Here is a 16,703-nt window from a genome sequence, read left to right on the forward strand (position 1 = left end):
GACAGTGCTTGCTATGACACAAAATGTAAAGCACAGAATTATCAGGGAAGAGAATATTAAATTTGGACACTTTATCCAAAGGGAAATTTCAAAACTGGAAAACAAACCATGGTTAAGATATTTAGGCAACAGGACCTGGCAGTGATAGCTGGCTGTCGAACAGCTGGAATAAAGTTGATCTACTGATGAAAGAAGCGGAACTCATTTGGGCAAGAGTCATAAGCTCTCTACAGACGTAGACAGAGCTTGCTATCACAGGGAGAACATGGTGATCAGGAACAGAACACTCTGTAAACTGATTGCTAAAACTGAGACTTCAGTGCAAGTAGGAATGCAGTGCAGAGGAAGAAGGTAGTTTTTTAAAATTCTTTTTGTGTTTAGCTAGTTCAGTGCTTTTTTTTAAAACTCTAAGCTAAGAGACTGTAACTTGTTATTACTTTCCTACATGAGTAACTAGTTACTTAACCAAAAAATAAGACTGGAGACATGGCAGGATAGGTGATATGCTGGACAGCATTCCAATCAGACACCTACATTAGCAGCTCAAGCAATTTCAGATCAACAATGCTGAACAGGAGTTTGAATTACACGTATTGCAGGACATCAGTGTGGGGGAGTTACCTGGGCATTGTCCGACAAAGCAGTCACACCGTTATTAGGAAAAGCTATAGATTTTGTTAATGGTCAAGAACAGGAGATATGGAATCGAAATCATGCGAGTTCAGAGGAGCAATAGGTGTCTATGGCTTCAGGCCCGTCAGATCTTTGAAAGTCACGGAGTGTGTTTTGAGTGGCAATGTTCAACTTTGAAATGAGACTGGATGTATCGCTACCGAAGTCAGTCCCCTGTCAACAACAGTACACCTTGGGGAATGGAATTAAGCAATTCTTTATCTCTTTTGATGTCTTTGTTCCAAAGAAACACTTAATCATTCCCATTCCCGTCACTTCCTCAAATTCAAGAAGATTGAATGTACTGACATGCAAGTGGTTCAAGTCATCCGAGAGATTGTCCAGCTTATTTATTTTTCCCCACTATCAGCCATCTATTCAATTCCCTCCTGTCCCTTCTACACTTCATTACAATAAGTCGTACAAGGAGTTCATAAGCTTTTATCACCAAAACACAGACCACCCATTTAGCTAGCTCTGTTACTTTTCCTTTCTCTGATCCATAAGTCAAACCTCCCCTCCAGTCTGCTCAAGCATCGTCCTGAAGTTGAATCTGTCTTTACTTGCTAGATCATCTGCCCTCACACCTTCTCAAGCTCATCTCATGCCAACCAGAAAATCACCACCCACAACTGACCTGACGAAAGCTATATTTGAAGGTGTAAAATTAACAGGCAAAAAAAAACAGCTGATCCAGCAAGCTCACTGACCAACTTGTCATCTTAACCAGCATGCTAAAAGACAAAGGAAATGTTCCCACTCCTCATTCCATTCCATTCCATCCCATCCCTTTGAAAGATGTTTTCATCCATCCCTTTGAAAGATGTTTTCATCCATCCCTGGTCAAAAACCAGGGGACTGACTTCGGTGGCGATACATCCAGTCTCATTTCAAACTTGAACACTGCCACTCAAAACACACTCCATGACTTTCAAAGGTCTGACCTTGTGAACTGCTATCCCATCTTCACACTCCCTTTGCTCTTCAAAGTCCTTGAGTACGCGTTAGTTGGGAAAAAGAAAATCCAAATTCAATTTTATTCTTTCAACTCAATTTGAACCACTACTGCTGCCACAGCATTAATACAGTGTGAAGAAAATGTATAAACAGCATGAAGTAAAGTGCCTTCATCACCTTTACAGCTTTTTATAATCAACACCACCTCATCTAAGGTTTCTCACCCTTTATAGTATTCAGGATCCTCCCCTTGCTTCGTTACACACCTACTTATATGATTGTAACCAAGCATCTACAGCAATGGTCACACATAGGGAAAAGAGCAAAGTCCATGCTCTGGTTATCTCTTCTTCCCCTTACACTTGATCCTCTAACCTCTGAGGATGATCAGGAAAGATTGGGTCAGCATCTATATGTTCACTACTGAAAATCAGTTCTGCCCTTGAAACAAATTTTGGATTCTGTAATGAATCTGCAGTTTATTTTTCTGATATAATTTATTCCCCTTTCACCTCCAGACTCTTTATAAATCAATACTGTCCCGGCCGGACTTGCGTTCGCCATTAATTTGAAATCATTCAGAACTTTGCTGTCCATAGCTTAATTACCAATATGTTGCATTCAGCCATCACTCCACGCTCAGTAATTACATTGCAGCTCGATCGCTAATAACTTTCATTCTAGTTTTAAAAATTGCTCCACTATCTGGTATCTTTGCCAAGAACCTACTGAGATCTCAGTACTTCTCCAAGCCTGGGCTTTTGCACATCTGTGATTTCAAGAACTCTTGTTAACTTCTATACCTTCAACTATGTTCAAGCTCTGTAATTCCCTTTTTAAATTGATAAACTTATATAATACTCTTTCTACCTAATGTATCTTCAAATCTCTTTCTGTAACAAAGATTTTGGTCTCCTGACCCAAGGCCTCCTACCATATTTGAGCGTCAAATTTTGTTTGACAATGCTGTGAAGCTCCCTAGGGCATTTTCAATGGATTAGGGGTGCTCTACAAATACAAATACTTCTTGCATATAGGTCCCTGATTGATTTCACAGGTCAGCACAACATCGTGGGCCAAAGGGCCTGTGCTGCGCTGAATTGTTCCTCAGCCTTTCCTAGTAAGGCCTCTTCTCCATACCAGGCAACATCGTGGCAAGTCTCCTCTGAACCTTTCCAAAGTTTCCATATCTTCCCTTTCATGCAGTGACCAGAATTATACGCAATACTCCAATACGCAACATCACAGTTGTGTGCAGCTGCAGCATGTCCTCATGATTCAGAAACTCAATCCCTCTAACAATTAAAGCTAACACACCATATGCCTTCTTAAAACTTTATCAACCTGGGTGGCAACATTCAAGGATCCACGTACCTGGACACGAGATCTCTCTGCTCATTCACACTACCAAGTATCTTACCATTAGCCAAGTACTCTGCATTCCTGTCACTCCTTCCAAAGTGAATCACCCCTCACTTTTCCACATTGAATTCCATTTGCCACCTCCCAGCCTAGCTCTGCAGCTTATCTATGTCCTTCTGTAATCTACAACATCCTTCATCACTATCCACCCTTAGTGTTATCCATAAATTTACTAACTCATCCTTCTACACCCTCAATCAGGTCATTTATAAGAATGACAACTGACAGTGGACCCAAAACATATCCTTGCAGTACACTACTAGTAAATGAACTCCAGGATGAACATTTCCCATCAACCACCGCCCTTTCTTTCAGCTAGCTAACTTCTGAACCAAACCACAAAATGACCCTCAATCACATGCCTCCGTATCTTGTGCAATAGCCTACTGTGAGGAATCTTATCAAATGCCTTACTGAAATCCATATACATCACATCAACCACTTTACCCTCATCCTTGGTCACTTTCTCAAAGAACTCAATAAGGTTTGTGAGGCACGACCTACACTTCACAAAACCATGTTGACTATCCCTAATCAAATTATTCCTTTCTAAATGATTAGAAATCCTATCTCTTCTAAAGTTTTCCAACACTTTACCCACATCTGAAATAAGGCTCATTGATCTATAATTACCAGGGTTGTCTCTACTCCCCTTCTTGAGCAAGGAGACAACATTTGCTATTCTCCAGTCTTCTGGCACTATTCCTATAGACAATGATGACAGAAAGATCGAAGCCAAAGACTCTGCAATGTCCTCCCTGGCCTCCCAGAAAATCCTAGGATAAATCCCATCTGGCCCAGGGGACTTATCTATTTTCACACTTTCCAGAATTGTTAACACCTCTTCTTTGTGAGCATCAATCCAGTCTAGTCTAGTAGCCTGTATCTCAGTATTTTCCTCGACAACATTGTCTTTTTCCACTGTGAATACTGACCAAAAAAAATTCATTTAGCGCCTCTCCTATCTCCTCGGACTTGATGCACAACTTCCCACTACTGTCCTTGATCGGCCCTAATCTTACTCTAGTCATTCTTTTATTCCTGATATACCTATAGAAAGCTTTAGAGTCTTTCTTGATCCTACCTGCCAAAGACTTCTCATGTTCCTTCCTGGCTCTTCTGAGCTCTCTCTTTCGGTCTTTCCTGGCTAACATGTAACTCTCAAACGCCCTAACTGAGCCATCACATCTCATCCTGACATAAGCCTTCTTCTTCCTCTTGACAAGAGATTCAACGTTGTTACTAAACCACAGCTCCCTCGTTTGACCACTTCCTGCCTGCCTGCCAGGTATATACCTATCAAGGACAGGCCATACTGTTCCTTGAATCAGCTCTGCATTTCACTTATGCCCATACCCTGCAGTTTCCTTCCCCATCCTATATATCCTAAATCTTGCCTAATCGCATTGTATTTGCCTTTCCCCCAGCTATAACTCTTGTCCTGTGGTATATACCTATACCTTTCCATTACTATAATAAACATATCTGAATTATCACTATCACCAAAGTGCTCAACTACCTCCAAATCTAACACCTGGCAGTGTTCATTACCCAGTAGAAAAACCTAATGTGGCCTCGCCCCTTGTTGGCCACAAGCCAACATTAGAGAAAAAGTTAAGAGGTGACTTAATTGAGACATACAAGATAATCTGAGGGTTAGATAGAGTGGGCAGTGAGAACTTTTCTCCTCAGATTGTGATGGCTAGCACATAGCTTTAAATTGAGGGATGATAGATATAGGACAGATGTCAGAAGTAGTTTCTTTACTCAGAGTAGTCAGGACGTGGAGTGCATTGCCTGGAACAGTAGTAGACTCGTCAACTTTAAGGGTATTTAAATGGTCACTGGATAGACATATGCATGAAAATGGAAGAGTGTAGAATAGATGGACTTCAGATTGGTTCCACAGGGAAGCGCAACATCAAGGGCCGAAGGGCTGGTACCGCACTGTAATACTTTGTGTTCTAAGGTGATCCTCCATAAATCCCAGTTATGTCAAGAGGTTTCTGGTCAGCCTATCTAGTAGTGACTTTTGCAACTTTGTTTATTTATCTGATTGCATATGAGCTGGCTTCGGGGAATTCTTCTATATTAAAGGTGTTACATAAATGCAAAGTAGAGGGCTGTCCCAAGTGGGTTGAATAAACATTTTGCCAAAATTGGATTTAGTCAAGTCATACCCTACATTGCTTAAATGAGCTTTCAAAATTTTCAAACTGAAAATCCTATAGGATTTTATAGATTTACCTGATATTTGAAAATTAAAAATCCTTATTCACTTACACTGCCATACCACCGTGGAATTCCTCTGTTGCCTGACAATAGATGGTTATTGCAACACGCGCATCAGCATCAAAGGTAAACTCCACACTGTAGAGCACTTTTGGCTTTGCATTCTCGTCTGTCAGACTGTCAGCTTCATCTTTGTACCTGTAAGGGAGTAAATATAAATACATGCTGACATACGCCATCAGCTATTAACAATACTGAATTAATAGCAAAGGAGCAGCAGTTAAGTGACAATTTAAGTACCCTGTGTCAATCTCAAAACAATGTTTTTTTTTTAAATTCAAGGTTAACATTCTTGCCTGGACAGAAAATATCAAGTAGTTAAGCTCATTTATATAAAGTTATGCTCTCTACCCACCTCCACAAACCTCTAACAAGAGTGTAAGCATTCTAATCTACAGTTCAAGTACACTGTCGATGTCATAAGTTTGCAAAAGTTGCCTTCACCACAATTTATTTCTGGCACACCAATGGCACTTCATGTTCACAACTCTCTTAACCTCTACACAAAATCACTTGGTCAAAATATCTAGTCAAAGTTATACACATTTCCAATCATACCCAAGGTACCTACAATTGACTGACAGAAATTCCTGAAACTACTCATCATTGAGCAGTCTGTTTGGGTGGCCAAAAACACTCAAATAACATTATTAACAAAAAACTGGAATTCTCCCCACTCCCCCTCAACCACCTTACTTCTCCTGTTCAATGAAATATGAACAGAAATTGTACTTCAGATAAGAAAATGAATGCCATATTGCAATCAAAGAGTACATGGTTAGCATTTGTGGAAAATTAGTCATTCAGCAAATGTTATTAATATTTGTATGTACCTGCTTCTCAATAAAATGGTTCATTATGTTATGAAGGTTAATGATTGACCTATATTGGGGGAACTTGCATAAGTTTATTTAGTTAATTCAACTTTGCTTTAAAGATTGCTCTTGAAGCTTTTAAATCTACACTCATCAAGACAGAATAACGCAAGAATATTAATTTACTGTGTAGAAGATTATTTAGTATGAGGAGATAAGTTAAACTACTTCAGAAAATAGGCTCAGGATTTATGAATGTTTTTGGGTGGAAAGATGCAACTAATGGGGTGCCACAAGGATCAGTCCTGACACCTCAATTATTTACCATCTATAATTAATTACTTGGGAGTGGAGCTGGCGTGTAATGCATCAACATTTATTTGAAATAAATCCAGAGAGGCCAGTATCCTGTCACCAATACACCCTTTATTTACACATGGAAAGTTGTTGACAGTGATCCAGCTCCCTCAGAGTCAAAATTTCTGACACTCCTGGTTTTAATCTGTCAGTCAGGGCTTCCTCATTGGACCAGGTTAACAGCCTCAATCAGGGAAATCATTCTATGAGTCTAGATGACAGTGGTGCTGGAAAAGCACAGCAAGTCAAGCAGCATCCGAGGAGCAGGAAAATCGAAGTTTCGGGCAAAAGCCCTTCATCGTTCTATGAGGCCCACCTAGCTGACCTCATCATAGAAGATAATTCAAAAAAAGGCAGGAGGACATGTTATGACGATGACATAAGGAATCTGCAAGGAGATGGAAATGAATCGAGTGAGTGGTCCAAAACTTGGTAGATGGAGTATACTACAGGAAAATGTGAGGTCATGCACTTTAGTAGAATCAAAAGGCAGTCTATTATTACATTAAAAAAAGGTCAATATTTGTCACACAGATGGATCTGGATATTACAATGGATGCAGCACAAAAAATTGTCATGAAGGTGAAGCAAGTAATTGAGGCAAATGGAATCTTAGGCTTAATTGTTGGGAAGGAGGTATTTAAAAACAACCGAGTCTTACTGTACAGACTGCACCTCGAGTACTGACTAAAGTTATAGTTTCCATGTTGAAGAAAGAACATACTGGCATTTAGCCAACTGACAAGACATTTATTAGTTTGGTTCCTGGGATGAAGAAGTTGACCTTATAAAGAGGTAGCCAGGTTCAGCTTTATTATTTGGTTTTAGGAGAATGAGGGGTGATTTTTGAGAAGACATGTCCACTAGTGGAGGAATCTTGAACTGGGGAACATTCAATTACAATTGAAATGCAAAGAAATTTCTTCTCCAAGAGGGTACTGAATTTCAGGCACTGAACCTCAGCTGTGAAGGCGAAACCACTGAAAGTATCAAAAGAGGTAAATTTCTGAATTTCAGAGGAGCTGAGGACTGTTAGAAGCTGCCATAAAAAGAAGAGTGAGGCCCGAGGCAGATCGGTTCACGTTATAGTCTGGTTAGCCTGGCTTGACAAGCCAAACTGTCTATGCCTGTTCCTATTTCTTAAGAGTAGTTTGTCTCATGAGGAAAGGTTGGACAGGATGGATCTATTTCCACTGAATATAGAAGAGTGAGGGGTAACTTGAGCGAATAGTCTCAGATCTTGAATGGCCTTGACAGGCAAGCATGGAAAGGTTGTTGCCTTCTACGGATGAGTCCAGAATGGGGAGCACTCTTAAAATTCAGCAGAGATTACAGGGCTCAGATATTTTTTCTCTGAGGGTTATGATACTTTGGAACACACTGCCTCAGAACTCAATGGAAGCAGGCTCATTGAATATTTTTAAAGCAGATGTACATGGATGCTTGTTTGATAACAGAATTGAGGCAGCAAATGATCTACTTGTACTCCTAGTTTATATGTTCACAAATGTCTGAGCTCAAGGACCTGCACACATCCCTTATATTAGCAATTTTGAATTTGGTCCATTGACAGGGACCTCGGAGCAGCTACTCGAGAAGGTGCAAAATTTGATCTCCTTTGAAAATAAGGCAGGGTAGGTGACTGAGGTGTCAGTGGGGGCGCACTTTGGGGCCAGTGGCCATAATTCTATTAGTTTCAAAATACTGACCGAAAAGGATACACCAGACGTAAAGTTAAGTTCAAATTGGAGGAAGGCTAATTTTGACAGTATTAGGCAAGAACTTCCAAGAGTTGACTGTGTCAGAAATTCGCAGATAAAGGAACAGCTGGAAACTGCAAAGCCTTCAAAAATAAGATAACGAAAGTCCAGAGAAAGTATATTCCTGTTAGGGTGAAAGGAAAGGCTGGTAGGTATAGGGAATGTTGGATGACTAAAGAAATTGAGGTTTTGGTTAAGAATAAGGAAGCATATGTTAGGCACAGTCAGGAGAGATCGAGTGAATCCCTAGAAGAGTATAATGGCAGAAGGGGTATACTTAAGAGGGAAATCAGGAGGGCAAAAAGGGGACATGAAATAGCTTTGGCAAATAGGGTTAAGGAGAATCCAAAGGGATTCTATGAAAACATTAAGGATAACTCGGGAGAGAATAGGTCCCCTTAAAGATCAGCAAGGCGGCCTACGTGTGGAGCCACAGCAAATGAGGGAGATACTAAGCAAGTATTTTGCATCAGTGGGGAGAAGACAATGAAGATATAGAATGTGCGGAAATAGATGGTGACATCTTGAAAAATGTCTATATTAGAGAGAGGGAGGTGCTCTATGTCTTAATGCATAAAGATGGATAAATCCCCAGGACCTGATCAGGTGTACCCTAGAACTCTGTGGGAAACTAGGGAAGTGATTGCTGGGCTCCTTGCGGAGATATTTGTTTCATTGATAATCACAGGTGAGGTGCTGGAAGACATGGTGACACTGTTTAAGAAAGGTGATAAGGACAAGCCAGGGAACTATAGACCAGTGAGCCTGAGGTCGGTAGTGGGCAAGTTGTTGGAGGGAATCCTGAGGGACAGTATATACATGTATTTGGAAAGGTAGGGACTGATTAAAGATAGTCAGCATGGCTTTATGCATGCGAAATCATGTCTCACAAACTTGATTGAGTTTTTTGAAGAAGTAACAAAAAGGATTGATGAGGGCAGAGAGGTCGGGATGGTCTATATGGACTTCAGTCAGACATTTGACAAGGTTCCTCATGGAAGACAGATTAGCAAGGTTAGATCTCGTGGAATACAGGGAGAACTAGCCATTTAGATACAGAACTGGCTCAAAGGTAGAAGACAGAGGGTGGTGGTGGAGGGTTGCCTTTCAGACTGGAGGCCTGTGACCAGTGGTGTGCCTCAAGGATCGGTGCTGGGTCCACTACTTTTCATCATTTATATAAATGATTTGGGTGGGAACATAGGAGATATAGTAAGTTTGATGTTGATACCAAAATTGGAAGTGTAGAGTACAGCAAAGAAGGTTACCTCAGAGTACAACAGGACCTTGATCAGATGGGCTGAGGAGTGGCAAACGGAGTTTAATTTAGATAAATGTGAGGTGCTGCGTTTTGGAAAAGCAAATCAGAGCAGGACGTATACACTTAATGATAAGGTCTTAGGGAGTGTTGCTGAACAAAGAGACCTTGGGGTTCAGGTTCATAGTTCCTTGAAAGTGGAGTCACAGGTAGATTGGATAGTGAAGGCAGCGTTTGATATACTTTCCTTTATTGGTCAGAGTATTGAGTACAGTAGTTGAGATGTCATGTTGCAGCTGTAGAGAACATTGCTTAGGCCACTTTCGGAATATTGCAGCAACTCTGGTCTCTCTCCTGTCAGAAGAATGTTATGAAACTTGAAATGGTTCAGTAAAGATTTACAAGGATGTTGCCAGGGTTTCAGTAATAGGAAGAGGCTGAATAGGCTGGGGCTGTTTTCCCTGGAGCATCGGAGGCTGAGGGGTGACCTTATGAAAATTTATTGAATCACGAGGGGCATGGATAGGATAAATTGACAAGGTCTTTTCCCTGGAGTGGGGACTCCAGAACTAGAGAGCATAGGTTTTGGGTGAGGGGGGAAAAATTTAAAAAGGACCTAAGGGGCAACTTTTTCATGCAGAGGGTGGTGCATGTATGGATTCAGATGTCAGATGAAGTGGTGGAGGCTGGTACAAATACAATATTAAAAAGGCATCTGGATGGGTGTATGAATAGGAACAGTTTCGAGGGATATGGACGAAGTGCTGACAGGAGGGACTAGATTAGGTTAGGATATCTGGTCAGCATGAACGGGTTTGACCAAAGTGCCTGTTTCTGTGTTGTATATCTCTGTGACACTAAGTGAAGCAGTTATGGAGATCCTGAAAGTCGCAGTGAAAGAGCTACAACTGTTGAAATTATCTAATCAGTCAATGTTCTTGCAGCCTGTGTCAACAGGAGCAGGGAACTATAGAAAAAGCAAGCTAACTGGCCATACAACACCAAATCATACAGGCCAACATCACTTTGTCGTTTCTTGTTATGTTCAACATGACAGGTCACAGGTTAACATGTATATTTGCACCATTGGAATGTAAATATCACCAGCACACAAATGTTAACAAATGATAAGCTTTTTAGGAACAGTGCAAAGAGTCAATAAGAATGTTGAAGATAGTTAGTTTTTCTGAATTCCTGTCAGCTGTGACGTGGGATGGATAAGCAGTTATACTTTTGGCTACAATTTGTCAACATGTCTCTAAGACAATGTCTGTCCTTGTTGTACCAACAACTGTGCCTTCATATTAAGGCAAAGGTCAGTAGTGTTTCTAACTTTACATGCTAAACTAACCAAAAGTCCACAAATGGACTGCCTGAGTAGCTTTTGAATACTGACTGTACCCTAACATGGATTTCCTGGCAGCTTAATTCAGTGCACTCAAATAGCAGTCTGCAACTAGTGGGATTGTTTTTCATGGAAGGATGAAACAATATCTAGTAAGAAATTCTGTTCAATCCTTTTAACATGATGATTTGCACAATTCTACAGGTATAACTGTTATCATGGTTTTAGGTATTACTTTGACTACCTTTACACAATTTGAATTTTAAATAGCAAGGAAACCACTGCAATAACAGAAGCAATGGTTTGTCTTGCACATATCACAAACAATCAAAATGATGTCAAAATAAAAGGAGGCAGAAAGCAAACCAATATTAAAGTGGATATTTTTCTTTTGCTCGCAACTCCTGGCTTGTGGAAAAAATGCCCCTCAGACACTGAAGATAACTCAACAGGAAGATGTTGAGGTAACGTGTATCTTAAATCTGAGTGAGGGTGCTGAATTAGAAGAGTATTATATGGGATTTCAAGGATGATTAAAGCATTTAGGGAGTAGCTCCTGAAATACTAATTCCTTGGGAAAAAGGAATTCTCCTGATTTAGCCATTTTCCTACCTTGTGATTCACACTTCAAATACAAGCACAGTTTCCTTTCCTTCTGAATTCCCAAGTCCCTCCCTATACCAGTCTTAATACAATTTCTCCTAACGTCAACATCTGTCCTTCTAGCGTTACCTCCAAAGTTCATGTCTTGAAACATCCAGCTCCTCTAAAGATATGAAGGTAAGTTATGGTTATGATCGGGCAAATAAAATTCAAATAAATTTGAGCTCACTCAAGATTTGCATAGACATGTTGAAATGTATCATTGTCAAACACCAAATTGTGTGTTTAATTCAAGTTGTCATTATATGCTCAAAAACCCCAGTGCTGCATATGCTTTTGTATCGCTACTAATCATTTCAGAGGGAAAGTTTATTTTGAAATGTTACACATATTTAACCTCTGTTTACTGTGATCCATCCATAAACAAAAACATATATTCAGGTTGCTTGTGTAAAAAGTTGTAGCAGCAGGATAACATTGCCAGGCTATGATAAACAACAGCTCACATGGGCAATTTTCCACTCCTTCAGCTCCCAGTACAACCAATTTCCCTGGAGGTAATATCAAATAGATGGTCAGTTCAGCAAGGAAAACAAGCCATCAAGTCAGCTGTACTACCCAATTATACTGGCAGAAGCCCAAGTCTAGTGTGCTTCAATTAAAATGAACAGCTTCATTTAAAAGAATCACAGAATGAGGAGGAATATAATAAGACTGTGGAAACTTGCTAAACAATCTGGAATAGGCACTGTAATTTTTTTTAACACAATGATTAACAAGGACATAAGGCCTTGTTATGACCAAATGAAACAATAAATTCCAAAAACTTCAGCAATTTTTTTTTCTAACCTTTTGTACAGATACTGACCTGACCAAGCGAAGAGAGTCTTTTCGAATATTAACCAAACTGCGTAAGGTCTTCACAGGCTCATGAGCCGCTGGTGTCACATATGGAAACTGAGATTGAAGAAAAATCATATCAATACATGAATCCAGTGGTTTAAACGAAATACATAACATTCAAAACAATAAAGGACAAGCTGTTTCTTAAATGGAGGGAAACATCCAGTGTGTTCCCAAGGGGTCAGAAGGACAACCACTGGCAATTCTGTACAATATGTTGTAATGATTGGGCATGCAAAACATAATTGCAAAGTCAGCAGGTCACATAAAACTCCGAATGCGAAAACAGTAAGAAATGCCCACTAAGCCAAGTACACCTTTGTCTTGGTAAGAACACTACAACTTCCTAGGTGTATCAATACAACTCCACTCTGACTTCTTTACACTTAGACTCTTGTCCCTTTGCCATAAAGGCTTATTTGCTTTCTAAACAGGCTGCTAGAAAAGTACCATAGTCAAGGACTTAAGTTCAATCAGAATTGAAGAAGCTGGGATGGTATTTTTAAAAGTAGAGATGGTTAATAGAAGATTCAACAGTGATCGGACTGGACTCTTCCTGCTTTTGGCAACAAAGCATACCTGGGTAGCCTACCACATTGAATACAGCTATCTGACCAGCAAAGTTTGTGAGAAGATTTGTAGCTCGGGTGCTCGTTGTTGTGGTTCTGTTCACCGAGCTGGGAATTTGTGTTGCAGACGTTTCGTCCCCTGTCTACGTGACATCCTCAGTGCTTGGGAGCCTCCTTTGAAGCGCTTCTGTGATCTTTCCTCCGGCGTTTATAGTGGTTTGAATCTGCCGCTTCCGGTTGTCAGTTCCAGCTGTCCGCTGCAGTGGTCGGTATATTGAGTCCAGGTCGATGTGCTTATTGATTGAATCTGTGGATGAGTGCCATGCCTCTAGGAATTCCCTGGCTGTTCTCTGTTTGGCTTGTCCTATAATAGTAGTGTTGTCCCAGTTGAATTCATGTTGCTCGTCATCTGCGTGTGGCTAAGGATAGCTGGTTGTGTCATTTCGTGGCTAGTTGGTGTTCATGGATGCGGATCGTTGGCTGTCTTCCTGTTTGTCCTATGTAGTGTTCTGTGCAGTCCTTGCATGGGAATTTGTACGCTACATTGGTTTTGCTCATGCTGGGTATCGGGTCCTTCGTTCTGGTGAGTTGTTGTCTGAGAGTGGTTGTGGTTTGTGTGCTGTTATGAGTCCTAGTGGTCGCAGTAGTCTGGCTGTCAGTTCGGAAATGCTCTTGATGTATGGTAGTGTGGCTAGTCCTTTGGGTTGCAGCATGTCCTCATTCCGTTGTCTTTCCCTTAGGCATCTGTTGATGAAATTGAAAACACTACATAGGACAAACAGGAAGACAGCTAACGATCCGCATCCATGAACACCAACTCGCCATGAAATGACACGACCAGCTATCCTTAGTAGCCACACACGCAGATGACAAGCAACATGAATTCAACTGGGACAACACTACTATTATAGGACAAGCCAAACAGAGAACAGCCAGGGAATTCCTAGAGGCATGGCACTCATCCACAGATTCAATCAATAAGCACATCAACCTGGACCCAATATACCGACCACTGCAACGGACAGCTGGAACTGACAACCGGAAGCGGCAGATTCAAACCACTATAAACGCCGGAGGAAACATCACAGAAGCGCTTCACAGGAGGCTCCCAAGCACTGAGGATGTCACCTAGACAGGGAACGAAACGTCTGCAACACAAATTCCCAGCTCAGCGAACAGAACCACAACAGATAACAGTATTGTTCTTAAGGCATAGCTTGAGTAGGAGCACAATCGGTTCTACTGTACAAGTCTTCACTGCCACAAAGCTTTCAGCCCTCCATAGCCATTTCTTCATGTTTACAAGTATGTCACAATCTAATCAATTTAATTCTGGTAAAGATTATATATAAAATATACCATAAGAATCAGACAAGGAACTTGGTTGTATTTTACTGAACCAAAAAAAAAGAATTTCTGTGCAAATGGATTAGATGCTCATGTCTTCCTAAGAATGGTGGAACTGTGAATGCATATAGTACCACAAAGTGCAGCAGACTCATTCATATTCAGTGTTGAGCTAGTATTCAGCAGTCTTCCAGTTGTAGCTCGGGCAAGAAAGATAATTCTCAGTTTGAGTCTTGGCATGAAACTATCGCAAGTGTAATAAATTGACAATGATGCATTTAGCTCAGACTGCAAGTTGAAAATGATAATGATTTTACCATGCCACAGTTCTGACCAAGTCCGAAGTACTACTTAAATAATTTTAAAATCAAATTGAATTAATTCTGAAATGCCATACTAAGGTAAATCTTGTTTTTATATGGTATCTGGTATGACTTCAAAAATGCTTCACAGCCAATCAAACATTCAAGAATTTTAGGCACACTTGTTGAGAAAAAAAATGCAATATTCAACCAGTGTACAGAATGAACTCGCAAACAAATGTAACAAACAAACATTTGGCCTGTCTTAATGATGTTGATTGAGGGACAAACATTGTTAGGAACTTCCATGCTCATCTCCAAAATAACATGGTGGATTTTATGTATCCTACAGAGAGGAGAGGAAGGTCTTGGTTGAACATCTCCTGCAAAGAAGACAGGACTTTCAGCAGCGCATAACTCCACCAGTACTACACTGGCAGTGACAACTTAGATTTTTTTGCTCAAGTCACTGGACTGGATCTTGAACTTATAATCAACCAACTCAGATGCGAGTGTCCTACTAATAAAGCCATAGATGACTCCATAACAACTGGTTTCTCCCGCGTGCTAACTAAACTGTCCACTAGGGGCAAGAATACACAAGGCAGTGCTGGCTGCATCCATTCCATTGCTGCAACTGAAAAACATTAAAAGACCTCACAAGAGTGAGCGACACAAATTAAGCAGAACCAAACACAACTACTAGTTTGCACTGACTTCGGAGAACTAAAGATACAATTACTAGAATTGGCAATAATAATCAGGGAGAGGAGCAGGAGGGAAATCATTTGAGATCCCACTCCTGATTGTGCTCTAACGACTCCTGATGAAAACTGCTTGTGTACAGGTATCAAGGAAGGTCTACAGCAATACCTCTACAGTTCAATAGCTCATCTTTAAGCTCATCTGAATAAAATTCAATTAAGTGAAGCAAAGAGTGCAGCTGGTAATTGTAATACTGCAGTCCAACATGAATCAGCAGTACAAGAACCAAAGAGCATTTCCTCTTTTTAAGATATAAAATCTTTCTAAATTCACATCTATTCAAAACAGAAAGATGCCAAATCATCCAATTTTTATTAACTACCACTGAACAGGTAGGAAAATATGACATACAAAAATAATGATACTACAAAACATGTGCACAGTAACAGCCAGGTGTGCTGTTTTTTGTTTCTGTTTCCATTATCACTCAGTATAAACTCGTGAAATCCAGTAGCAAAGATGAAATAAAAGTCCTTCAGATATTACTGAAATTCTGTTGTCTGAAGAAAGAATGGAACGTTCATTCATCATATCAGTCATTTACACGATGAGTTTGCTGACACTTCCTGTTGTAGTTGGCAGTAAACACTAAACTTGTACACAATTACTACTCAACCTGCAAAGCGTTATAATCCCAGTAGAGACTGATAAGTTTTTGAACAAAAACAAATTTCCTAGTGACAGAGGCACAGGACTGCATAACAAGATTTTACGTTTAACACATTTACGGCAACAGAAATTAAAATTAACCTTAGCTAAAAACTACTGAGTAGGCAATACACTAAACTGCAGAAAACTGCTTAACATAACCAAAAATGTTACAGCATATTATGCCACACTCTCAGCAGAAATGTGGTCTTGTGTTTAAAGTTCAAAATTTCTCCTGGCTTTACAAGGATCTGTTCTTCGTTCCCATCCAAAAAATTAATCTTCACTGATTCATCCCCACGCAGCTTTCGTACGAGGTTACATTGACTTGTCTTGGCAGATTTTGGAGGATTTACCTTCTTCAAATGACACCATTTAATCTTGAATTAAAGGAGACAGTTTAAAATATAATCTTAAAAAGTCGAATGTTTGCAAGAAGTTTCTGAAAGTAGGGGAATCATTAGCTGCAACACTAAGTAAATGCACTGACACTGGGAACAAAGGAAGGAAACAAATGGCTGTCAAATTCAGCAGACTCTGCTTAGCTCTGCACAGAAAAGGAGTCAGTTTTTCTATTATACATTTGTACCAAGCTATCCCAAATCGGTGGTCTGAAGCTACAGGGCTCTTACTAAGAAACTATTGTTAAATAATTTATAAAACAGGGTTCTACCACGTGCAATTATTC

The 16,703-nt window shown here is 40.2% G+C and overlaps 1 protein-coding gene across 3 annotated transcripts in view; it reads right to left on the reverse strand.

Moving 5' to 3' along the window:
- LOC122560491 (E3 ubiquitin-protein ligase MGRN1-like) overlaps positions 1-16,703 on the reverse strand; it is a 168,062-nt gene that overhangs the window by 108,198 nt on the left and 43,161 nt on the right. For all 3 annotated transcript variants that reach the window (XM_087998015.1, XM_043711141.2, XM_043711142.2), the window contains exons 3-4: positions 12,350-12,438; positions 5,335-5,481 (exon numbers count right to left, since the gene is read on the reverse strand). In XM_087998015.1, coding sequence (XP_087854141.1) covers positions 5,335-5,481; positions 12,350-12,438 — 236 coding nt within the window. The remainder of the gene's footprint in view (positions 1-5,334; positions 5,482-12,349; positions 12,439-16,703) is intronic.

Source organism: Chiloscyllium plagiosum, unplaced genomic scaffold (assembly GCF_037043375.1).
Source record: "Chiloscyllium plagiosum isolate Xiang-an unplaced genomic scaffold, Cpla_swu_hap1 HiC_scaffold_20, whole genome shotgun sequence".
Classification (NCBI taxonomy): domain Eukaryota; kingdom Metazoa; phylum Chordata; class Chondrichthyes; order Orectolobiformes; family Hemiscylliidae; genus Chiloscyllium; species Chiloscyllium plagiosum.